This window comes from Rhinolophus sinicus, chromosome 1 (genome assembly GCF_057876585.1).
Source record: "Rhinolophus sinicus isolate RSI-liver-muscle chromosome 1, RSI-T2T, whole genome shotgun sequence".
Lineage (NCBI taxonomy): Eukaryota > Metazoa > Chordata > Mammalia > Chiroptera > Rhinolophidae > Rhinolophus > Rhinolophus sinicus.
In genome coordinates, this window is record NC_142501.1 from 152,695,016 (window position 1) to 152,721,294 (window position 26,279).

At 33.6% G+C, this 26,279-nt stretch overlaps 1 protein-coding gene across 13 annotated transcripts in view; it reads right to left on the bottom strand.

The window, feature by feature from the left end:
- Nucleotides 1-26,279, bottom strand: part of EPHA5 (EPH receptor A5) — a 341,137-nt gene that overhangs the window by 306,647 nt on the left and 8,211 nt on the right. For all 13 annotated transcript variants that reach the window (XM_074324488.2, XM_019748170.3, XM_019748164.3 and 10 more), the window contains exon 2: nucleotides 4,342-4,406. In XM_074324488.2, the coding sequence (XP_074180589.2) occupies nucleotides 4,342-4,406 (65 nt within the window). The remainder of the gene's footprint in view (nucleotides 1-4,341; nucleotides 4,407-26,279) is intronic.

The window sequence follows — 26,279 nt, forward strand, 5'->3', positions numbered from 1 at the left end:
CTCTTTTTCCCCCTTCTACAAAAGAATACTAAGTACCTCTTTTTAGATTGTCATTGTTACTACTAATTAAAATTATATATATATATATATATATATATATATATATATATATATATACATATATGTATATATATGTATATATGTATATATATGTGTGTGTATATATATATATATACACATATACATATATATATACATAGATATATATCAAAGAGCATTTTTTTTGTTGCAAGACAATAGAAACAGTGATATGACACCACATGTGCCAAATGCAGTATAGTACAAGTGCTCTTCCCAGTTGTGTCACAAATTACCTGAATGACCTTGAATAAATACTGTCACCTCTCTACCATTTTTGTATATGTATAGCAAAAACAGATAAGACTAGAAAGCATTTCATCTGCCACATTGCTCTAACACTGTGGTTACTCATTCTTCAAAATAATGCTGCTTCGAACTCCAGGATGTCAGATACTTTTGTGTTTTCTTCACTGCTTTACCCCAGTGCCTAGAAGATTGACTTTCACATACTAAGTGCCCAATACATATCTGCTGAATGAATGAATGCAGCAAATTTGCATAAAAGCAAACTTTGCTGTAACATAGTACTTCTAGACATGTCCAAAATAAAAAAGAGAATTCAAATTACTACCATGAGGCAAACACACTCACACACACACACACACACACACACACACACACACACACACACACAATCTCATACACTGTGGCTAAAAAGAACATGATGAAGTCCAAATCCAGATGATGCGTCCTAACTCAGGTACTCAAAAAAGAAAAAAGTACTCAAAAAAAAAAAAAAAAAAAACTAGAGAAAAACCATCTCAGCATGTAACAATGTAACAATCATCAGTGGTTTTTAAAAACAAAGTCCCACCTGGAGTCCTGATCAAGATGGTGCAGTAGATAAACGCTGTGCTCACCTTCTATCACAACTACATCAAAATTCCAACTAAACTACAAAACAACCACCATTAAGAATCACCTAAAATCTTGCTCAACCGTAGCCCTACAACTAAGGACACACAGAAGACGCCACCTTGAGAGTAGAAGGAGAGACAGAGACAATGAACGGGCTGGTCCCACACCCGCGTGAGACCATTAAAAACTGGGAGGGATATCTCGGCTATGGAGGTCCCTCCCGGAGAAGCCAAGGGACCCAGTCCCACACTAAGCTCCCCAGCCAGGGTTCCAGTGTTGGGGAGAGAAGTCCCCATAACTTCTCACTGAGGAAACCAGCAAAGATTGTAAATGAGTGAGATGGAGGGCAGCTGGTGTCCCAGGCACTGCTCTTAAAGGGTCTGCACATGGACTTACCGAGGGAATCACTAGCTCTGAGCTCCAGCTCTGGGAAGCAGCGGGAGAGGCAGCAGGGACATTGGTCGTGAAATGAGTTGTCTGGCTTCAAAACAGGGGCTGGAGGGGTAGCCTTCTCCCTGATGAAGGAGCTAACAGAGGCCATTGTTTCTTTGTTGAGCCCTCCTCCTTTCTGGCATGCAGACACAGGTGGCCACTATATCTGAGTTCCTTTGCCACGCCCTTGTGATTCTAAGACCCCACCCCACCCAACTTTCCGGCATACCCAAGCTGCTTCCAGTGTTTTTTTCATACAGCAGCCATAGGGATGTAAGATATACCATAAGTATATGGTCAATAACATTGTAATAACTATATATTGTGTCAGATGGTTATTAGATTTGTTGGTGATAGATGGGAGGGGTGGTTGAGGGCATGTGAAAACGATGAAGAGATTAAGAAATACAAATTGGCATTTGAGTGACATAACCCAAAATATTAACATCTGGATTCCACACACATTTGTCATACTTAGACAAGTGCACATTCACTACATTTCTCTTAATTTCTTTTTCTTTAATAGTAACATCAGGCATTGCTATACCAAATGAAACATTACTCAAAAAGTTATAAGAATTTTGAAAATAATATCATTAAAAATACTGAACAAAATACTAAGTAAAACTGAATACTAAAAACTAAAAATGACACCAACAATTATAGAGAAAAAGAAAGCATAAAGTTGTTAGGATTGTTGGAAGGAGCCTATTGGTGATATAAAGAGATGATATGTATTTTAAAGAAGTAAATTGTGCTTTATACAGAAATCAGGCACAGAATTGATTAATTTCCCGAAAACTTCTAGTTGTAAGAGCAAATACAACATCATACTTACCCTTACAGTTAAACTCTGTTAAAGCTTTTCTGAATAATTTCTGAATGGAAACTGGAGAAACACAAAACTAAATTCAAAGATAATGTGACATATTTTCTCAGGCTTTTAAAAAATTGATTACAGCTCAGCATCAGTCATCTTCTGAGAAAGGCAATTTAAAATATTTATGTAATAAATCATTTTTGGTGTGTGGAAAAAATGCAGCATACAAAACATATATACAGGTCCTCATAGATGTATGTTAGCCATCTGCCTATTTAGGGTAATAATAGATGAAAGAAAATAATTTGGGGGTGAGAATAAAGGAGAGGAAAAAAAAGAAGGAAGAAAGAGCATAAAAGATAAAAGAATGACAGACTAAGAGAATATATACCATTATGCTGGCACTGGCTGTTTCTGAGTGGGACAATTATTTTTTTCCATTAGGCTTATCTTTATGTTCAACTACGTTAACAATCTACTAGAATTAATTTATTTATATTATATCTCTAAATACAACCATAGTTTTTTTGACAACCATAAAGAAATACCAAGTTAATGAAAAAAGAGACAGCTCATTGAGATTAGGATGTTAACATATAAATTATTATGAATTAGAACAATTACTACTACTTGTTTTATGACCATAGCACTAACTTTCTTAGTAAAGGACTGATTAACATACTGGTTTACTTATCAACTGGAAAAAAAATTGGTTATTTGTGTTGTTATAAGCAGATTTTTAATAATATTCAATTAATTAATCAAGCTGCAATTAACCTTCAAAGTCCTATGAAATATTATTAGTGTGAGTAATTTTCTAAATGAATTGCATATATATATATATATATATATATATATATATATATATATATATACTATATTTATAAAGTTAAGTACTCAAATCGTTTAATTTTTTTATTAAAATAGAGAATTGAAAATATTTTTTGACTTTCTCTTAAGGTGGTTGTACAATGAATTTGGGTAGTTTTAACTTTGGAAATTAGAAAATGGTTAAACACTACAGTTATTAGATAATAAAAATTTTTCAAAGTCTAAATTGTTTTTAACATAATAGTCATGCAATACAGTTAATATTTCCTTGTAATAGAATGATTAATATGGATGTCTTTTTAATTGAACAGAAGGTAATGAAATACTTCTTTGTGTAATCTATTAAGATTGTTAGTATTATAAATATATTAATATGCATATTGTTAAAATGGCTTACATAGTTTTCACCCAAAAGACTTTATTTTTAATGGACACCAGTGAAATAATTTATAAGTAAAAATAATTGTTGATTACAAAAACCTTCCAACGAAGCATTTTTTCTGAAAGTTTTCAATAAAGAAAAATTCAACAATTGAAAGAAAACTTTTGAATGGTGACTGACCTGGTAATCTGAAAAACTTTAAGTCTCAATGGAATTTAAAGGTATTTCTTATATTTTTATTCCCTAGTGTAGTAAAGAAATACAAATAAATCGGTTCAAGTGTTTGAATCAACACTTGTCATTGATTGACATATTAACTTTCAATTTCATTTTTTTTCTTTTTTCTAGTGCTTTATGGTATAATGGTAGGTTGCTTATTTGGGATTTTTCTTGTTTCTTGAGTTAGGCCTGTAATGCTATACAAATTTACCTGTTATCAATGCTTTTGCTGCATCCCAATAATTTTGATAGGATGTATTTTCATTCTCATTTGTTTCTATGTATCTTTTGATCTCTTATGTCTTTTTCATTTCTTATTCAGTATAACCAGGATAAGGGCAAATCAGCAGCAAATCTCTTTTTTATTTTTTAACTTTTTTTTCGTTTTTTTAAATAAACCAATTTTAAACGTTCATTGGTTTATTCAATATGAAACTCTCTTGAATGCTGAAGACAACTTCACATTTCTTTATTGAGAAATACTTAGAGAGGAAAATAATATACGTTATTCAGTCATTCAAATCCCTTCCCTAATTTGCCTGCTTTTCCCAATCAAAACAAATTTAAGGTCTCTACCCTCACTCTGACACACACACACACACACCCCTCCTCTCTTAAAAACAATAATATATCTAGTGAATTTTCAGTCATATGTGACATTTAATATGATGTCTACTTGGGTAGCTTAAGTTGTAGGGAAAATTTCATAAAGGCTTACCCCATTTTTTGGAAAAGCAATCCATCCCAAGTCCCCCATGACAGTACGTGAATCCAATAAATTCACTGAAAGTGAAAGAACACAAAACTGAGTCAGATATATAACAATGCATCACTATTTTCACAGTGTTATTAAAAGTGCATATTAAAAGGCAGAGATCAACACATAATTGAAATTAGATTAAACATTCATTATGATGAAATTAGATTAAACATTCATTATGATGAATACATAAGTTATAGTTTAAAGAAAACATTTCTATGCAAGAGAACAAGTGATTTTGAATTAACAGAATAATTACAGCAAAAACATATAAACAAGTCATTAACCTAAGTGCTCTTCTTTTTTGGTCAAACAAGAATAAAGGAGAATAATTAAAACAAGAAAAAGAAAACTGCAAAATGCCCACAGAAAACAATATACGGACCATGTCACTTTTTTCCTCATGCTTTAAGTCTCGGGATTACACTTCAGCTATAAAATGGTGGCTGGACATATTACATTTTCTTCCGGAAAGCTGTTATGAAGCAATTTACAAATAATTTACATCTAACAGCAATGCACCAGCAACAAGCTTGTAACACTTTTGGTGATCTTAACCAAAATCTGTAATCCAAATTGGAAGTTTAATTAAGATATAAATCTATACACCCTTAACTAAGCCATAGAAATTGTAGCAGCTTTCAGGGTTATTACAGTTATGTCTCCATTACCTTTCCAAGGTATCTTCTACTTATATATAACCATAGTCTCAAATATGCTTTTTATAGGACTATCAGCTACATTTTTGAAAGGCAGAGATCAATTATTGTTTGATATCTTAAAACACTTGGAACTCCCAGAATGCAAGTCTGAATACCACCATTGCAAAAAGAAGCCACATAGCATGTATACAAATGTGTACCCACGTCACACTACAGTGTTTATATTTCAACAAGTTCACCTACTGTCTCCCCAAAATTAAATTAGCCAAAGGGGTGCTGTATTGTCAAAATGCTTTAGATCTGGATCAGAGATCATTATCTTTCCAACTTATAATTCCTAACCCAAATGGATCTACCTCGCCCACTGTGCATCTGAACCAGTTTGAATGAGCATGGCCAGTGGACCCAGAAGAAGAACCAAGTTATCCCTAGTCAGAGGTATGAAACTTCCTCTAACTACATTCAAGAGCCAGTATCTTGAAGTTATGGCAAATCTAAAGAGATGATTCTATCTGCAAGTAAGCCTGGGGTACTAATGGAGTAACAGATGATTGTCTGAGAAATGTGTTATGATACTTCTATAAAAGAATTTCAGACAGAATTACTATAACCAAGGAAATCAAGATAGTATAATTGAAATAGAAATTTTCTATACATTATGGAAATTATTTAACCCTTATTTTCAATCATTTTATTTCATATAACATCAAACATACTTAAACACTAAGTTAACAGTCTATATAATGTTAGCAATATAAAGATAAATCAAAAACTTAAAGTTTTTACAAAACACAGAAATATACTCAGTATATACACACGTGTGTGCCACATTCAATATACTTGTCTATTTTCCTCAAGTTCTGAGCTCTTTAACTATAAAAGTGTGTGCATATAGAATGGTTGTATTATCTTTAGCCTATACACATCACTTTGGCTTTAGGGAATAATAAAATAAAATAATTTGTGGAATTATTTTTTAGAGGAAATTGGCCTAACTGAATAACTATTGTTTAAAATGGCAACAACAACAACAAAAAAAGAAACTGTTCTACTACCCACTGCCCTTGCAAATTCAGAAGTTATTCCACTAAATCTAATTTTTCAGTTAGATACATACTCTTTTCTTTTTACTCTATTGTTGGCTTTTCTGGTTTCCATGGGAATAAGGCTACATTAAACTTAAATGTCCTTGTCCTCATTTTGATTTTTCTGGGACACTAGAGCTGTGTCTAGACATGACTAAACACCAGGGGAGTACAGAACCTAAATCGTTATGTTTATTCATCTTTCTGATTCATTTGATTCACCTTTGATATTGAGCTGCAGCATATCTGGGTAGACTAGATAAAGTAGAGAAAATCAGCAAACTAACGGCCTTCTAATATGATGGCAGTCAAACTGAACTTAATCCTGTAGTGGCAAACGGATGTGCACAGGAATTCTAGGAATTCATAACCAGCCTGCCATGAGAAACACAGCATTCTTAGCAGATCTTTTAATAATATGTGTATCTTGAAATACTCATTTTCACCAACAGAATTCCAGACATCAATCTGAAGTTTACTTACCCTCATTTAAATTAACTTTAATCTAAATTACTATTTTTACTCATTTTGGTCTACAATGTACATGTATGTGAAAGTAAATGAATTAAATCAAAATACTAGCTTGGCTATTAATATAATTCACTGGGAATTTTCAATATTGGAATACATTATTAAACACATGAAAATAACCACAATAGGATTGTACATTTTTCTTGTGGTAATTTGTCAAATTATTTTTCTTCAAATAGATAGATTAGGAGGTTTCTAATAAATTACATGTATGTCACTTCCCACTACTGTATAAAATTGCTTTCCTCTTGGAAACAGATGATTTCATAAAGTTCACAATCAAAGACCATATTTACATATACCATGGCTGGATTGGAAATTGAGAAAAAAATTTTTTTTTAAATAGATGTTTTAGGCAATTACTTGCAGACTATATATTTTAATTTTGTTCACATAATGCAAACCAAATTAGGATTTGATGCCTCAGGGAAAACAACTAAAATTAGATAGATAGATAGATAGATAGATAGATAGATAGATAGATAGATAGATGATAGATAGATAGATATAGATATATAATTATAGATCTATAGATATATGCATGTCTACAGATATACACATATATAACTATAGATATAATTTATATATAGTCATATCTATCTCCATATAGATGAATATAGAAATGATAGATAGATAGATAGATAGATAGATAGATAGATAGATAATCAAATAGCTTTCTCATAGCTCCAAGTTTTGCACATGCTGCTTTAGCTGCTCTCAAACGCCCTTCCCCCTTTCTGAATTGCTGAGTCTTCCTTCCGAATATATTTCAGGAGCTGCCTTCACCAGGAAGCCATGTCTGATCTTCCCTTTCGTAAATCTAGATGAGGTATTATTACCGAATATTTGATTAGCACCCAATTCTTATCTGCAAAAACACTAAAATGCACAGAATTGTATTGTTTCCTTAAAAGAACACCATTATTTGTCTCACACCTATGAACTTATGCTGTGCTCAAAACAACTGAATAGCTGTTTGTCTTATGAATGAATCTTTTGGTCAGTGGAGGTCAGGAGGGTGTGTCTGAATCAACATTCAGCAGTGGTTCCCAACGTGGGTATCTGGTAATGTCTGGAGCAATTTTTGATTGTTAAAACTGGAGGGTGAGGTGGTGATCACCTCGTAAGATATATAAATGTTTAATCACTATGTTAGACACCTAAAACTAATGTAATATTGTATATCAACTATACTTTAATAATATTTTTTTAAAAAACTGAAGGGTGGTGGGAGTGGCCAGGCATGCAGCTAAGCATCCCTCATGCACAGCAAAACTTTTCCCACCCTCAGGCAAGAATAATCTGGCTCAAATTTTACTAGTGCCAAAGTTGAGAGATCCTGGTATACACCTTTGATGCTACCAGAAAATCTTTACTTTCACAAATATTTGTACAGTACATCAGTCTCAGTTTCTTCATTAACAGAAGTTAGCATATTTGGAGACATTCCTTATGAATCAAAATACTGCTCCTATTTTAAGGGAATAAAAGTGATAAAAATTGAAGTCTTACTTAGAGAAAAAGTAGAGTTTTCTTATTACTCAACACTCCTAAATTATTTTTCACGTAACCAATATAAGTATTATTATAGGGATTCTTAGTTATGTTCTAAGCATTTCTTAACATTCATGATGGCATGCATATTGTCACCGATATTATTAATGCCTCCATTTCCCCACTCCTTAAGCTAGTTACATAAAAACTAGAAGTTTAGGGTATATGTAAATGTGAATTTTCACAAATTCATTTCCCAATTTCATCACAAAATTTATTTTAAAAGGGAATTGGCCGTAATGGAACACAGTCACTAAGTAGCTTTTGTGCAACAATTACAGTAATTAAATTGTTCTGAACAGTATATATGCTTGTTGTAAATTGCAATGAATGCACAATGAGTATTGATCTTCATTGTACAACTTAATTAAAACTTGTCCAGAAGAAGCCTCTAATGAATATAATTAATGGAAATGTTTGATACCACAGTTACTCTGGAAGACATTAATTAGATATTAGAAATCTTGTAGAAAATGTTTTTATACCATTATTTATATTTTGAAACAAGCCACACCATAAAACTGACAGACAGCCTTCAAGGTTATTTTCCCTCAGTCATTGCATAATTACAATGAAGATGGACATATTGTTTGGTATTCTAATCAGTAATTAAGAAGATGGATTCTTCAGGAGAAATAACTCTACAGAGGTCAATGAATATGTAGTCTATTACAAATGTTCTAAAGTTAAATAGGAAAAAAAAAAGACTAACACGGGAAATTTTTAATAAGCAAAAGTTAGTTAAATGCCCCACCAAATAAAATATAATAATAAAACTAATTCAAACTAATCGTATGTGTTTTATTTTTATTACTATACATTAATAATGTTAATGCTTTCTTGAACAGAGAATAGCTTTTAAAGTATTTACTTTCAGAAAAGCCAGAGAGAGGCTAACTCACTTTTTTGTTGTTGTTGGGATTCAAGGGGGGCAAGGAGAAGACCGAATGAGTAAAATGGAATATCCGTAAGAAGCTTCCTAAGTCCTAAATTTCACACATTCTAACAATTAAAGATTAAGCTGAGTTAATAATTCAAATATGGTCTTCAACGATGGTAACTTCCAAATACTCATGACTTTCTGTGTATCCTTTGGCTACAATGCTTCTTCCTTAACATCTTGCTAATATTAGTAACAAGAACCAGAAAAAAAATTATTGAATTCTCCAGGAAATTGACATATTAGAATGAATGTGTTTTGAGACTTTTGGAGTTGAAAGACAGCTCAAGGACACTCGCTCCCTCCACCATCATTGGGCAAGGACTTGAGAGAATGTGTGATCCTTCATCACAAGAAGGTAAAGTAGAGAGCCTGAAGGCATTTTCTTACTCATGTTGTTTTTGTTTATCACATGATTCTCACAGTAACAAACAAACACAATTATAATGGTAGCTGGTCCTCCACTACAGTATAAAGAGAGAATAATTTGGATTAGGAACAGATAGACTGTCATTCTGTTTCTCTAAAAGATTGGAATCAAAGTCTCATTGCATACAGGATTTTGATGCATGCCTGCTTATTGATTTCCATTTAACAATATCAGAAAAGCTACTGGATTCAATTACAGCACACATTTTACTAATCTGTGGAAATAAACCCCAGATATATAGCTTTCCAGTCTCTTTCCATGGTCCCATTCAGCACAGATGTGATTTCTTGCTTCCAGGCTAAATTTTGTAATTTGACAACTACTGCAGGGAACAAAGAACAGTTGACAAAATGAGTATAGCAAAAGAGTACATGTGTTTCCCATTGGAAAACTAAATTTGTAAATTTAGTAAAAATTATGTTATAGACTTAGGAGTGTTATGGACATTTCTGGCATCCCTTTACTTGAAGACAAGAATCTATAACCAACCGTATTTGCACAAAGAATGGGAGAGTATCCATTTATTTTGAAATTCTGAGCAATCCATGTGTACAACTTTTTAGAAAAAAAAAAAAAAAAGAAAAGAAAGAGAAAGAAAGAAATATGGGGAAAGGAACTTATTCAGTTCACACTATGTGTCAGTTGCTGTGCTAGGCAATTATACATGTTATTTCATTTATTCATGTCAACAAATATGTAGGCTCAATAGAACACTGACAGTTTGAAATCCCGTTCAGAGGCCCAGCAGAGAAATCAAGAAAGAAAACCTGAGGCCTTCATGACACATCATGATGCATAAAGCTTATGGCTTCCCCAAATGAAATCCCTCACTTAGAGCCTAGACATAAAATACTTTAATTATAGCAACTTATCTCCCTGGACACCCAAAGGCCATGAACTAAAGCCTAATTATAAATGGATCTACTTTATTTGTACATGAACCATGGCTGCTGAACACTTCTTGAGAAAAATCTCGCAACGTAGAAGATTGGTTCTGAAAACTTGTGATAATCACATAGCTCTGAGTCCCTAATCTGCCGTATCCTATGGCAGCATTTGGTCATGATCCAATGCATAAATGTTCACCTTTTATGCTCAGTGACAATATATTTCTGTGATTTTCTTCTACCGCTCTGGCTACTAGGTTTCCATTATAAACTACTCTTCCTGTATCAAACCTTGGATTTGATCAATACTCTATTTTTGTAGATTGTGTTCACTTTTCACTCTACATTGAAGATCCCTGACTAGGAATTAATATGGGTATACAAAAAGAGGTTTTCTAAAAGAACAAATATTTTACTGCTAGTCCATCCATACTGAATCAGACTATTTAGGATGGAGAATGGTTAGTATATTTATTTTTTTTTTATTCATTGGGTTGGTGGTTGGTTTTAAAGGCGATATTAGGATATATATCCCTATGGAAGAACTCCTGTAGAGGAGCTCATGAACTTCCAAGTCTTCAGTTATAATGTAAATGTTAATGACTCTCCAAATCTCTTGTTCATTTCTCTCTCCTGAAATGTTGAACAATTTACAAAACTGCCTGCTAGTTATTTACACATTTATGACATGCAGTCATCCCAAATTAAACCTGTCCCAAAATAAACAAAATACTTTCCCTGTACAAGAAAAAAACAACCAAAAAACAAAACAACAACAACAAAAAAACTATGCTTCCTATTTCAATGAACGCAATGTCATGGAATAGTTGTTCTATCCAGAAATCTGTGAGTCGCCTTTGTCCTCCTTTCCCTTTATCTCCACATTGAATCAGTGACCAAATCCCACCAATTTTTAACTATATTCTGCATATAACTGAGCTGCCCACTCTGTTTCATTCCACAGCATAGGCAGCCCAACCAAATCCTTTCCGTAATTTTTCACTTGAAAAATCCTAATTGTTTTCTTAGTAGAGAGGCAGGATCTCTGGTAATTTCTTCAAAACACTGCATTCAGAAAGATCTTTCTAAGCCACCAATATGGTCGTGGCACTCCCGTACTTCAAACCTTGTTGTATCTTACTGCTTCTAATGTAAGTCCTTTCAGCATTGGTCTATATTTTCTTCTCCAGTTTTATTCAAGCTTTTCCCCTCCTTCTCTTTCCACAATTTAGCAAGCCTGAATTTATTTCAGTTCCAATTATGTGGTCTTACTATAGATTCAGTTCTGTCCAATGAGCTGTGAAGGTGATCTGCAAGGGGAGGGAGTTATTGAGCAGAAAACATAAGAAAAGGAAAGTCCCGGCTGCCTTGGAAGTCACTGGGTATGGTGTATTTCCTGGAGCTGGTGCAGTCATCTAGAGCAAATAAGGAGCGTCAGCAGCAGAGCAAAGCCTGTGGATTAAGGTTGGAAGAGTGAAGGGATGTGAAGTATCTAGTTCCAAATTATATCATAGAGTTGTTAATCCACCTAAATTTGAAACTTGCTTCTCTTAGGATTTTCTGTTACGTGGGGAAAAAAATCAATTTTGTTGCTTAATCCAGTGGGGAAGTGATTTGCTGTTATTTGCAGGGGAAGGCATCCTAACTGATACAACTGCTAAGTGGCAGAATTGGAAGGCAATCTCGTCTCTCTTATTCCAGAGTCTGTTCTCCTTCCATCATGTCTTGATAGTTTCAAAATTCTACTTACTGAATTCCAATGACATTCCCAACTGAATCTTAACATATTAAGCTTAATAGTTGGCTGTGAAGAACTGTTGCCTTTGTTTGTTTCAAAATAGTTTCATCTTTGTTCATTTTGCTTTGGTTCTTTTTCAATTTGTTTCTAAATATTTTTCATCATCATAAACAAGGAAGTTTTCGCCACTGCTCTTTGAAAATTAAGCAATAGGATATTCATGTTATGAAGCATACAGCTCTGAAGGAAGTAAAATCAATCAGAATGTATACTAAAGAGTTTGAAATCGTAATAAACTGTAAAATTGTATACTCAGGTAGATGCCAAAGGGAAATTCAGAATTAGTACCCACTGGTTTGACCATACAAAGTATTTAGGCAAAGGTAACACTGAAATCCACTGACAGCTAAACTATGACTAATGAGCAGTCTGCTACACTCACAGGACACATGGCATGAAAAGAGCAAAACCATATGTTTTTTACTGACTACCTAATTAGGTGTGGTAACTAAACTTGTCAAATCTTACATATTTATTTTATTCTAAAAAAAATCAAAATTAGATAAAATAACAAGCTTGAAAATCATCACATAACAGAATACACTCATTTAATACCTGTTCAGTTCCACACCACAATTTATATAGGTAATATATGAATCTATTCATTACAAAGTACCGTGTTTCCCTGGAAATAAGACCGGGTCTTATATTAAGTCTTGCTCCAAAAGACGCATTAGGGCTTATGTTCAGGGGATGTCATCCTGAAAAATCATGCTAGGGCTTATTTTCCAGTTAGGTCTTATTTTTGGGGAAATAAGACCTAACTGGAAAATTTACACGGTAGGGTAAATCCTCAACACTTGAAATAAATGTGCTTATTCACGATTCACTTTGAGAATGCTTCACTGCACAGAGAATGATCATTAGTCCTTTGGTTCTGATTTACTACTATCTGAGCTTGTGAAAGTGACTGAGGTCTTCAATTCTCATATTTGTAATATCAGTGATTGAGACTAATAACTTATATGTGTCTGTACTTACTATATGTTATATACTTAATCCTAACAATGCTCCTTTGGTATGCTGTTTTCCCCATTTTACAGAGAAGGAAATTGAAGTTGAGGAAAGCTAAACTAGGGCAGTGTTCCAAGGTCCCAGAGCTAATAAGCACGTAACTGGAATCTAAATGCAAGTCTAACCCCAGAGCTCTCTCTCTTGTTTCTATATCACACTTGCCCCAATGTTGGACTTGCTGAATCCAAATGTTCACTCCTTTGAAAGTCGTAACACCTACGTATCAATGAGTCTCATTAAATCAATGATTGGTGAATAGCATGTTACATTAAGTCAGTATCTACCATAATGTTATAATAGTACCATATATGAGATGGAAATTTTCAGATATATTAATCTAAACAGAGCAGGTATTGGTTTTCCTGGGGAAATCACAGTTTAATATCAAATTTCCAACAAGATTCAAGTAAGTTACAAGTTTAGTATCAAATTTCCATCAAGATTCAATTAAATTGCAAGATCCCTAAAAGCAAAAGGGTAAGCAACAAAGATAAACCCTTTTTTCTTAACTTTTTATTTTGTTATTTATTATGCTTTAAGCATATTAACTGGGGCAAAACAGGGCATACATTTGCCCAAATATAATTCGTCCTTTGAGGTAAAAAATCATGTAAAAACCAAATGGCAAATGTATGCAATATGTATTTATTCCTTGTTTTGAGTGAATCTTACCTAAATCCCTCATTACCCCTAATGCTTGACTGAAATATACCAAACTGCAAAACAGTCTATATAATTATTAGCTTTCCAGACTTCAGGGTAGGATAAATGATGATTAGATCTGAACATGCACTAAAACAGACAGAAACTTCACAAATTCATAGTCTGTATTTTAAGGTGATACTTCCAAAAATGAGCAAGCAGCTGGGTGGCTCAGTAGCCCTTTTTGTAAAATGAGAAATTAACCAGTTTTATTGCTGGAAATTTAAGTCATTATTCTCATATCAGTCTTGCAGCTTGCTTAAAATTTAATTCTAATGTAAACCCAACATAATGGTTTTTTGTTATCTAAAATAGACAAAAATCATATTACAAGAAACCTTTGGATAAGGATTTGTCATTAAAAAACTAATCAAAATATAAAGAACAGAGACAGAAGTGTAAACAGATATTGTGCTCAAAATATTAGGTGGCTGAACATAAATATTGTAGTACCCAGCTCTAATTATCCACCTCAAAACAGCTAGAAGCATTCAAGGCAGCAGCAAAGTACTTTTTAAGTCAGTCTATTAAAATACAGTGAAACATATCTATATCTATATCTATAACTATAGATATAGATATAGATATGTATTAACAGGGTATAAATTGATTATCTAGTAGCAATCATTTTTGCCTAGTTAACCTGGCGTCTAAATTTCTATTTTTGCTCAAAATACAATATCAGTAGTTTGTTAATTCTTTTTACAAACTATGAAAAGAATATGAAAAGAAGGAAATAAAGTAAAATAAAATGAATGTACTTTCAATTTTCTGTGGCATTGTGGCAGATGCTGTGTTACGTCTATTAATTACATCATTTCTCTTTCCTTCGTTGGTCTCAAAATCTTACTTGTGTTTGGAGTAGCAACGTGCCCGGCACCAGACAATGGGTCATGACTAGCCTTAGCAAATAACGATAATCATGTTTCTATTATCTTAGCCTCTACTGAATCTGGTGGTCTTGTTGCACAGGTCTGGCCAATGAGATATAAATAGAAATCTGCTCGCCAATTTCTGGAAAAGTTTCACTGCCTTAGCAGAAGGAATAGTACAGCCGACATGATTCTGGCTCTTCTCTCTCTTTTCTTCTTCTTGTACTGAACTGGATGTGATGCTTGGAGATGCATTGGCCTTCTCACAGCCATGAGGCAAATAGCTTGATAGTTAGGCCCAAAAAAATCACAGTGTTTCCTGTCCTGACGTTATGAAGCCATTGAACCCAATCCACCAGCTATCTGCCCTGAAACTTCTTTCTCAAACATTAGAAAAAAAGCCTATACATTCTCTACTTTTTAAGTTACTGTTAGACAGTTTTTCTATTATCCATAACCTAATCAAATCCTATATAATATATACCAAGGGTGCCAAAAAATGTACACACATTTTAAGCAATGTTGTCTATGCTCAAGCAGTAGTTTGCCATAATCACAAGGGTCTGGATGCTGATGGTAACCACTATGAGCACCTCTTGTAATTGCCAAAGTCAAACGTGACTTGTATTCACATCTTTTGTTATCAGTATATATTGAGTATTACAATTAATACAGTTTTTTGCTTTCTTAAAATTTGTATACATTTTTTGGGCATCCTCTGTATATCATTTATACAACGAAGGAAAACTTCTCACTATCTTAACGTCTATTCAAGTTCTGTGGAATATGACACCTGGAAAGAATGAGTTTTCATTCATTCAACAAATATTTATTAAGCATTTACTTAAGTACCAATAACTGTTCTAGTCCATGAAGACACACCAGTGAATAAACAGGAAGTAACTTGCTGATTGTTCAAACTTCCAGGTGATGGCCCTGAGAGTAGACACCTACTTAAGTTTATATTGCCTTTGAAATAATCCTCCGTACCCCTTGAGACAGACTCTCTTAGGATATAATTATATAAATTAATATTTGGTACTGAGGGATATATGTGAACACATTCAAAATGCATTTAATATTATTTAGGAATGTAAAGAAGTATTAATCAAAGTACACCCCTTGAAGATCAGTTCTGATATCAATGGCTCTATCACTGATTATATATCAAACCATACTTAGAATTTTTTTCTTTTGCATTTTGGTATTTTCTTTCACAATTCTCTAACATCTTGCATTTCCTTACTGTGCATAGTATTATCTGATAATACTGTACATCACCTTTAGCTTTAGCATGTTTTTATAGTCTCCTTTTTAAGATTAATAGAAAACATTTATATAGCATTTTCTGAGTATTAATCATATACATGTATTACTATTCTGTGTATTAATCAGATATATACAAAGGTGCCAAAAAATGTATACACATTTTAAGAAAGGAAACCTGTATTAAAATTGTAATACTCAATATGCAACAATAACAAAAGATGAATACAAGTCACATTTGACTCCTGCAATTACAAGAGGTGCTCAAAGTGGTCACCATCAGCGTCCAGACACTTCTGATTACAGCGAACTACCACTTAAGCACCATTGACCAAAGTGCCCACTTGCATACAGTTTTTGGCACCCTGGTATTGGTGTTTTGTAAGTGTGGTATTTCTAGCACCTGCATTAGAATCACCTGCAGTGCTTTTTAAAATGTAAACCCATTGGTTCATTCTAAAACCTACAAAATTAGGATGTTAGGAGGAGACTACATCTTAGAAAGTCCCCATCACCCAAGTGATCCTTATGCTTACTTAACTCAAGTCCAACAACGTTTGAACTGGTTCAAACTGGGCTAGGTCCCAATCCAACGAGGAAATCTACCTATCACAAAATTGAATTGTTGTGGCAATGTCAAATCACAATAAGAGTCAGGAAAAGCTAATTCTTACTTTTTATACTGGTACCATTTCAGATTGCCACCACTTTCAGACCCCAGTCCCCTTTTGAGTAGCTCTATTCTAAGTAAGGGTTCTTTAACAGGCCAAAAGTCAGAATTATTTATGTATGTTCTAAAACTATAGATTCCCAGGTTCACAGATTTCCACAGAACTTGCTTTCATGAATTTTGATTCAGTGAGTCTAGAGGTCCAGACATGGTATACAGTAGTCCTGTCTATTCCGGGGGAATATGCTCCAAGAACGCCGGTGGATTCCAGAAAGCTCAGATAGTACCAAACCCTATATATACTGTGCTTCCCTGAAAATAAGACCTAACCGGACCATTAGTTCTAATGTGTCTTTTGGAGCAAAAATTAATATAAGACCCGACCTTATTTTAATATAATATAATATAATATAATATAATATAATATAAGGCCGAGTCTAATAATATAATATAATATAATATAATATAATATAATATAATATAATATAATATAATATAATATAAAATATTGAGTCTTATGTTAATTTTTTCTCCAAAAGACACATTAGAGCTGATGGTATGGCTAGGTCTTATTTTCTGGGAAACACAGTACTATGTTTTCTCCTATGCATGCAGACCTGTAATAAAGTTTAATTGATATACTAGGCCCAGCAAGAGATTAGCAACAATAATTAGGAATAAAACAGAAAACAATATACTATAATAAAAATTATATGAATGTGGCATTATTAAGTAAAATAAGGATTGCTTGAACATAAGCACTGCAATACCTCAACAGTAGATGTGATAACCAAGATGGCTGTGAAGTGACTAATGAGTATTACACAGGATACACTGGACAAAGAGATGATTCATGTCCCAGCATGAAGGAGCTGAACGTTGTGAGATTTCATCACCCTACTCAGAATGGTGCAGATATTTAAAACTTATAAATTATTTATTTCTGGAATTCTCCATTTAATATTTCAGACTGTGATTGACCATGGGTAACTGAAACTGTGGAAAGAAAAAATAACAGATAAGGGGGAACACTATATTTAACAATGTCCTGAGGTTGGCTCTCATGAGTACCTCTATGTTAGAAACCCCTGGTTCACAGTAAACTTTACCATATATTATAATTTGTTTTTTTTAGAGAGTTAGAAAGCTACAAGTCAGGATCACAGTACTCTGATCCTCTATAGAACATTGCTTTTATATTTTAATAAAGTGGTTTTCACACTGAGCTCATGACGGCCCCTATGGTTCTAAAGAGATGGCTAAGAGGTATCAGCAGATGAGGGAAGGGAGGAGGTAGAAATACAGCCAATAACTCTGTTGCTACCTGCTTCATGTATTGGGCTTCCACAGTGATTTCTTTTGAATGAGAGTTTCTGCTGCTTTAAAAAGTTTGATAACCACTTCTAATACTTGGCTTTCAATGACGACTTATATAAAACCCTATTAGTACAATCAGTTCTGCATATTTTGAAAATTGTAAAGAATATTATTCATGACATTGTTCAATACCCCAAACACAAACACCACTGAGACCAGCTTCTCTCAAACCCCAGTCAGGAAAAAGTGTTTTTTTACTGATGAACTGACAGATTTTCTGCCAGGAAATGAAAACTGTGTAAGTAAAAGCTTATACTTTTCTATTCAATAGCTTTAGCATTGATGATAGTCAGATTTTCTTGATATAAGTTTCCCCTGTCTGCATATACTTTGCTTATATTTGTATTATTCTCATATTGATTTTCTCATAATACATGTGATTTTTTTTTTGTAATAAAACATGATTCCTTCCTTGAAAGATAGTAAGCACGAATAAAAATCATAATACTAAGTACACTTAGATAAAAGTAATCTCTAGCATAGTTGGTGCAACCAAGAGCTTCGGCATTATATATACCTGGTTCCTATTTGTGTGTTTTTTGTGTGACCCAATGCAAGTTACCTAATTTCTCCCAAATCCAATCTCCCACCCATAAACTGGAATAACAATGTACATTTTACTGGGTTGTTGTAAGAATTAAAGGAGATTATGTGGTAATAGTCTTCATAAGCAGTTATTATTACCCCACCCATCTAGAGAAATATTCAATTCAAAGAAGTCTTAGCTCAGTAGAATACAATATCAACTCACTTATATTTCTGATATATTTGTCATAATTTTTAGAGTAAATAAAAATATGCTCAAGAGGAACAGTTACTTATATATACTAACCAGATACTGGTTAGAATTAAACACAATAACCAGAGAGTAACCAAACTATACTTAAAAGACACTCATCATTACATTTTAAAATTTCTCCTTCATAAATAAATTTTAATGCTATTTTATTCACAGTGTTGATGGCATCCATTTTCCTGCTACTTTCCCTTCAATATTAAGAATTCCAACCAAGTTATAAATCTAAGGTTCTTCATAGAGTGACAGTCTAAATAATCCAGGAAATCTAGAACAAATGAAAGGGTAAACCCATCCTCCCCCAAGAAATTTGAACCATAAAAAAACAGATGTTTTATATTAATTGTTTTTCTAGAGGTAAAATTAAGTCATGCTTAATGCAGAAAACTTTATTTTATGGTGGCCGATAGGGGCTAAGTCGTATGAATTCTGAGAATTTATCTTAAGGAAGAAGGCAGAAAGCAGTAGTCGATTAAATCATGGATAGTGACCACGGAATAGCTGTGAATTATTTTCTAGTGGTTCCCAAATCTCAGACTTTCTTCTCATCGATACTTTTGGTAAATCTAAAATAAAGTCTTTTATGGCCAAATTTCTTGGTATTAACTTATTTGGGTTGGCAATCATACAATCTTTGAGTTGGTAACTTCATAGTTTAGAAGAGACTCTATGATACCAGGAGCCTAAACTTTATTAGTTATGAATTTATGAAAATGCCTATACTGGGCTCCACCAGCAAAATGAGGTGAGGCTGGGTGTGGTTAAAAGTGGTCTGTTTAAAGAAACACAGAGGTTACTTAATAACATCACTCCTTAAACATAAACTTATAATAAACATAAGACTCTAGAATATAACATACTTCAGTATAGCATACTTGGGGTTGGCTTTCATTGAGTCTACAGACAGGCAAAGCTTTCTTCATATTGGTACATTTGGTAAATGTAAAAAAAAATTATACTGCTAGTTTTTTTGGCATTAACTTGCTTTGGTTGGCAAATTATACTATCTCCATTAGCAGAAAATTCTCAGTTCAGAAGAGAATTTTTTCTCTGATTAACCTTTATTTACTTTTTACAGCAATTTCTATTATGATCAAATATCAGAAATACGCAAATAAGGAAAAACCCAACTCCATCCCAGTGTAATATGTTGCACATGGAGTAAAAATTGATACACAATTTTGGGGAAATTGGGAAAAAGTCTTACCTACCGTGTTTCCCGGAAAATAAGACCTAGCCAGACAATAAGCTCTAATGCATCTTTTGGAGCAAAAATTAATATAAGACCCAGCATTATAGTATATTATTATTATTATTATATTATATTATTACATTATATTATAATGACCTGGTCATGTATTATAGTAAAATAAGACCGGGTCTTATTTTAATTTTTGCTCAAAAGGCGCATTAGAGATGATTGTCCGACTAGGTCTTATTTTTGGGGAAACATGGTAGCATAGAGACAGACCCAGGCATAAAGATAGAATTACCTAGGTGAAGGAAGGAGCTGTATGTTTCCCACTGAGCACCAGGAATCCAAGTACACTGAGAGCTGGTCTCCCTCACAGGAGCCTGCAGTGCAGGACAGAAGTGGAAGTGGCAGGAGAGGGGGTCCAGAAGCAAACCACTGAGAGCTTTGTACTCAGGCTTAAGGAGTTTAGATTTTATCCTTAGAAAACTGGAGAGCCATTGAAGGGTGTGTAACCAGGGAGTAAACAAGGGTTGCTTTGGCAATTGAACTGAACTCAAGTGCTTCTCTTCTGGCATTTCCACTCATCATAATATTAGACAGTACTCACTGACTAAGGCAGAAAATTAGACCTTGCTAAATGTCAGAGTGCCAAACCACAGTAATTTTTTCCAGCACATATAGTATTTAAAACTTATATAATGCTATGTACCAGAATTTTAAAAACACTATATTGATGTGAATTCAATTCATATTTACAATACTTAACCATATTAATATTCCTATTTTACAGAAAAGAGAGCATAGCCTCAAGGAGGTTTTCTACCTTGAACGAGGTCACACAGCTCTAAGTGACTCAGCCAAGGTCCAGAGCCTGTGCTCTCACCACTCTGTGGTACTGTCTCCTGAAGTGGAGCACTGGTTCTGTGGTCCTAAGACTTAGACTTTGAAAGTGCTTCTCTTTGATTATTGTAGCCCTGTAGTACAAGCCAAAGTCAGGAAGTGTGATACCTCCATTATTGTTCTTTTTTCTTAAGATTGCTTTGGCTATTTGGGGTCTTTTGTGGTTCCAAACAAATCTGATGATTTTTTGTTCTATTTCTTTTAAAAATGCCATTGGGATTTTGATGGGGATTGCATTAAATCTGTATATTGCTTTAGGTAATATGGCCATTTTAACTATGTTGATTCTTCCAATGAGTACAGAATTGTACACCTGAAATCTATGTAATTTTACTAACAATTGTCACCCCAATAAACTTAAAAAATAAATTAAAAAAAAAAAGAAAGTGCTTCTCATTTTTTTAATAGATCAAACTTTCTTGTTTCAGTTCCTTTGTTTATAACAATGATTTGTCTAAACTATACTACAGGATGTTTTAATGATATTCTCATAGAATGATGAAGGTTAGTTCATTTTGTAAACTACAGAGTCCTTTAAAAATATAAACTACATAAAAGTGATTATAAAATATTAAATATAACCCTATACAAAGAGATAAAAAGTAGCCAAAGGGTTAGCTTGGGTAGGAGAACAGGTGAATACATTTTCTGCTGAAACTTTCAGTCCCCTACTTGTAACAAAAAATAGTACTGCCTAAAAAATATAATATCACAAGTAAAAACTATATTTTCAAAGTTGCCCTCTATTACCAATAGAGCAAGGGTACTGATCAGCAATAGAGAGCACTTTTGCAGGGAGAGTTTCTTATGGGCTTTTGAGTATATTAAACTAGGTCTAACATGTAGCCTGGGCTGGGAATTGAGAACTGGGTTGCTCATATACTAAAGTAACAGAATGAATGAAGAATGGATGAGTGAATGAATGAATGAATGAATGAATGAATGAATAAATAAATAAATAAATAAATAAATAAATAAATAAATAAATAAATAATACATGCCCATAAATGGAAAAAAAGCAATGTGTGGGAAGAGATCTTACCTTGTACTAGTGGGGTTCAGGGAAGTGAAAAGGGTAGATGTCAACATGGGGTCTATAACAGCCCCATGACAAGCAGTTTATCAATTATTTAGTGAGAGGGGGAAAAATGGAGTTAGGAGTGATCATGAGAACAAATACCCCCAGGACTCTATATAAATTTTTGTATGCTCTTTTATTATATTTCAGTGTATGCTCTTATATATTATATTTCCGTCACCTGCTTCTCCCAGTGTAGAAGAGTTGATGAGAGCATACTAGAGTCAGACTGCCTGGGTTTGAATGCAGATTTCAATCACTTTCAGATTTGTAACTGTGGACAAGTTATTTCCTGCCTCACTTTCTTCACGTGTAAAATAGGAATAATACTAATAATTTCTATTACCATTTCCTAGGCTTCTCTTGTGAAAAATAAACCAAGACCTATATACTACTTAGGACAATGGCACATTGCATGTTCAATAATGAGTGTCAGCTATAATTATTGTATACAGGTATGTAAACTATTTAGCACGCAAACACACATACATTTCATAAGCAGATCTAAATACAGTATGCTCTGTACTGCCTTATACCTGTTTATGTTTACCTATGTAAAGGAAAAAAAACCCTCACAGAATTATATTAAAAACTTTCCGAAAATGTAAAATCCAATTATATGTCCAAGTAATATTTCAAATTATGAATAAAGCTGAACACATCAGAAAATTGCATATTTCAGACTAAAATGTGGTGTCAAATTATAGTGCCAGATATCTGTTTCAGGAAACTTCTAAGGATATAATTGTCCCAACTATCCACTTTCAGCATCATTTTATAGGTCATTTTAATCTCTCTCTCTCTCTCTCTCTCTCTCTCTCTCTCTCTCTCTCTCTCTCACACACACACACACACACACACACACATACACATACAGAGGGTGCCAAAAAATATATACATATTTTAAGAAAGGAAAACTGCATTAAAATTGTAATATTCAATATATACTGATAACAAAAGATGAATACAAGTCACATTTGACTTCTGCAATTACAAGAGGTGCTCAAAGTGGTTACCATCAGCGTCTAGACACTTCTGATTACAACGAAATACTGCTTGAGCAAGGCTAACCAAAGTGTCCATTGTATACATTTTTCATTTTTTTGACACCCTGGGTATGTGTGCATTATATATATATGTATATGTGTATATATGCACACATATATATATATATAATATACACATATATGTATATATATGTATATATAATGCATATTATGCTATATATACTATATATATATATATATATATATATATATGCATACTATGCTAAGACTAAATATTTTAAGAGATCTCTTGATATATTTTGTGGCTAATAAGTAACATCTGACCTCTACCTGTGGAAAAATGAGGTAAAATCCAACATTTACAACCCATGTTCCTTATACTGCTGGCTTTCCACTTTATTTCCTAATCAAATCTTAGTGTCCAATATATTTAAATAAGCAGCAGAAAATTAGGACATCATCATGTGATTGATTTTTATTTTGGATAGCTCTGAAAAATTTGCATATGCAATTATTTTGTTAGATTTTTCTTTTGTCCCCGATTCCCTTTAATCATCCAACACAAGGGAGATGATGAACTGATTGTGAAATGTTATCCCAAATATCCCATATTTAGTGGTTGGGGAAACATAGGGATTAACATTTGTTGTGTACCTGCTTTGCTCTAGGAATTTTACTAAGCAATATACGAGTACATAAATTTTTGTTTTATTTTTACAACAACCCTATGAGTGTGCGTTAACATTTCATTTTAACTACGTGGAATCTGCAGTGATGGTTCAAGACCATACCGCTCATATATGGCAGAGGTCATTTCATGGTCTTTACATCTCCCCATTTGCACCACCCAGAAAGAGACACAATTATTGTGAAGTTAATTAAAATTAATCTACAAGGCACTCAATGACATGGGCCATTTCCATGCTACTGAGGCACTAGCAAAGTGTTTACTAAGTCCTTTCCTGTTACATTTGCAGAAGTAAGATATATTTATATTGTTTCTTAAGAAAGTTTCCTCACATAACATAAGCTGAAGTCCACAAAACTGTTGTACCCAGTGCTTTTATATATCCTATTCTTACCCAGCAAGTGAGGTATTTGCATACATGAGCTATGCAGAGCTTTAATCAGCTACATTTCCACAACTTACATTTGTATAGTGCTCTACCACTTAGAAGACAGTTTTATTTGGTTTGTCCTCCACAACAATTATATAAAGCAGAAAGTACCAAGCTACAAATAAGTGAAGTGAGGTTAAGAAAAAATAACTAAATGCATGTCCACAAAGCTTAGAGTTAGTAAATGATGGAGATTAACCTCCCCCCACAAAACAAACAAAGAGAAGACTAGCTTGTTTTTTACTTTCAAAGCCAGGGTATTTTTTTCCGTGTTTATTTTTTTCTGTGATTACATATTATTAAATCCTTTCCTTACTTGGTTTTACAAACTTCAATAAAATAACAGTGACTCCAACTCTGCAAGATTAAATCTGTTGTTCCCCACTTCCAATGAAATGAAATATGATGGTTTGAAACTAGACATGGTTAAAATGTCCCAGACACAGCAGTTTCCAAATATTTTCTACTTTTGTCAGAAGGCTTATTGTACCCCCTTGTACCTAGGGAGACTTTCTACTGCCTCACTGTACTGCCTAGAGTGAAACTCAAAAGGAGAAGAGAGTCCATTGTTATCTTCCACAAGACCCAGCTGCCTGTCTCACCTGTCCAGCTACCACCCAAGGCCAGAACTCTGGGTGAAAGTTAGAATTTGGCTCACAGACAAAGCTCCAGCTGTGGACTGCCTGGCTGAACTGGTGCCAGCAGGATCTATCTACCTGCTGAGTTTGTGTTTCCACAGCAGACATTAACAAGCATCCTGGAACAGGAAGGGACAGCCAGTGCAAAGTAAATAAGTGAGCTATCTTATAAAAAATATAAAACTAACAGAGACGCCTTTAAACTCTTGTACTTCTGATTTATGAATTAAGTAAAAAATGTGTGCCTTAGTTTGACACAAGCTACTCTTTACCTTTAGAGACTAGGTCCCATGATTTATTTAACAGAAGACTATTATTGTCTTATCACCCCATTTGAAATCACAATTTCCTTGGGGGTGTTGGAACATAACAGTTCTTGGCTCTGATCCTTTTACCTTGTTTTGACTTCATAGGAATGGAGTGTCTGAAAGGGGAGGTGGGAGGAAGGAGGAACGGAGAGAGAAAGGAAGCAAGAGCATGTGTCCTCTTTGTGAAAAATTCATCGATTTGTATACTTTTGATTTCTGCACTTTGCTATAAGTTACACTTCTATAAAAATGTATTAAATCAAAATATGCATATTTAAAAAAAAAGAAAGGAAGGAAGAGAAGGAGGGAGAGACTGAGGAAAGGAGGGGAAGAAAGGGAAGAGAGATGCGGGTGTGAAATTATTATAAGAGAAAAAAGACACTACCCATCTCAGAGTAAAAGAACAGATTGTATTTTCTCTAAATCTTCCAATACTTAGCCCGAAACATGTTTCCAAGTAGGAACATTTTCTCACAAAGCATATGCAAACTATTTCAACCCTCAGGTTTTGGCTCTTTGATTTTTTTCTTTTTTTTTCTTACTGGAATCATTTACTTAACAGAGTTACCAGCTCAGTTAAGTTAGAACCAAACACATGTGATAGATGTAGAAAACAGCCTGGACAATAGTCCAACCACTAAAATAGAATTAGGCTCATCACAGATACTTTAATCCCAATTATTTAATCTGTGGGGTGTCTTAATGCCACAAGTATTTGGCATGACTCAATAAAACAGTACAGTTTACAGAGAAACAGAAGAAGAATAAAACCTAAATCAAGGAAATAAAATGAATTAAGACATCTTACTTCATTGTATTTCATTAGGCTGGTATTTATTAATATACCTTTAGAGTAACAGTGAAACAAATATAAAATTGGATTTTGAGATTATAATGCTAAGCGAAATAAGTCAGACAGAAAAAGTCGAGAACCATATGATTTCACTGATATATGGTATATAAAACTGAAAACAACAAAAGAACAAGACAAACAAATGAAGAAACAAAAACTCACAGATACAGACAATAGTTTAGTGGTACCATAGGGTAAGACGGCAAGGGAGTGGT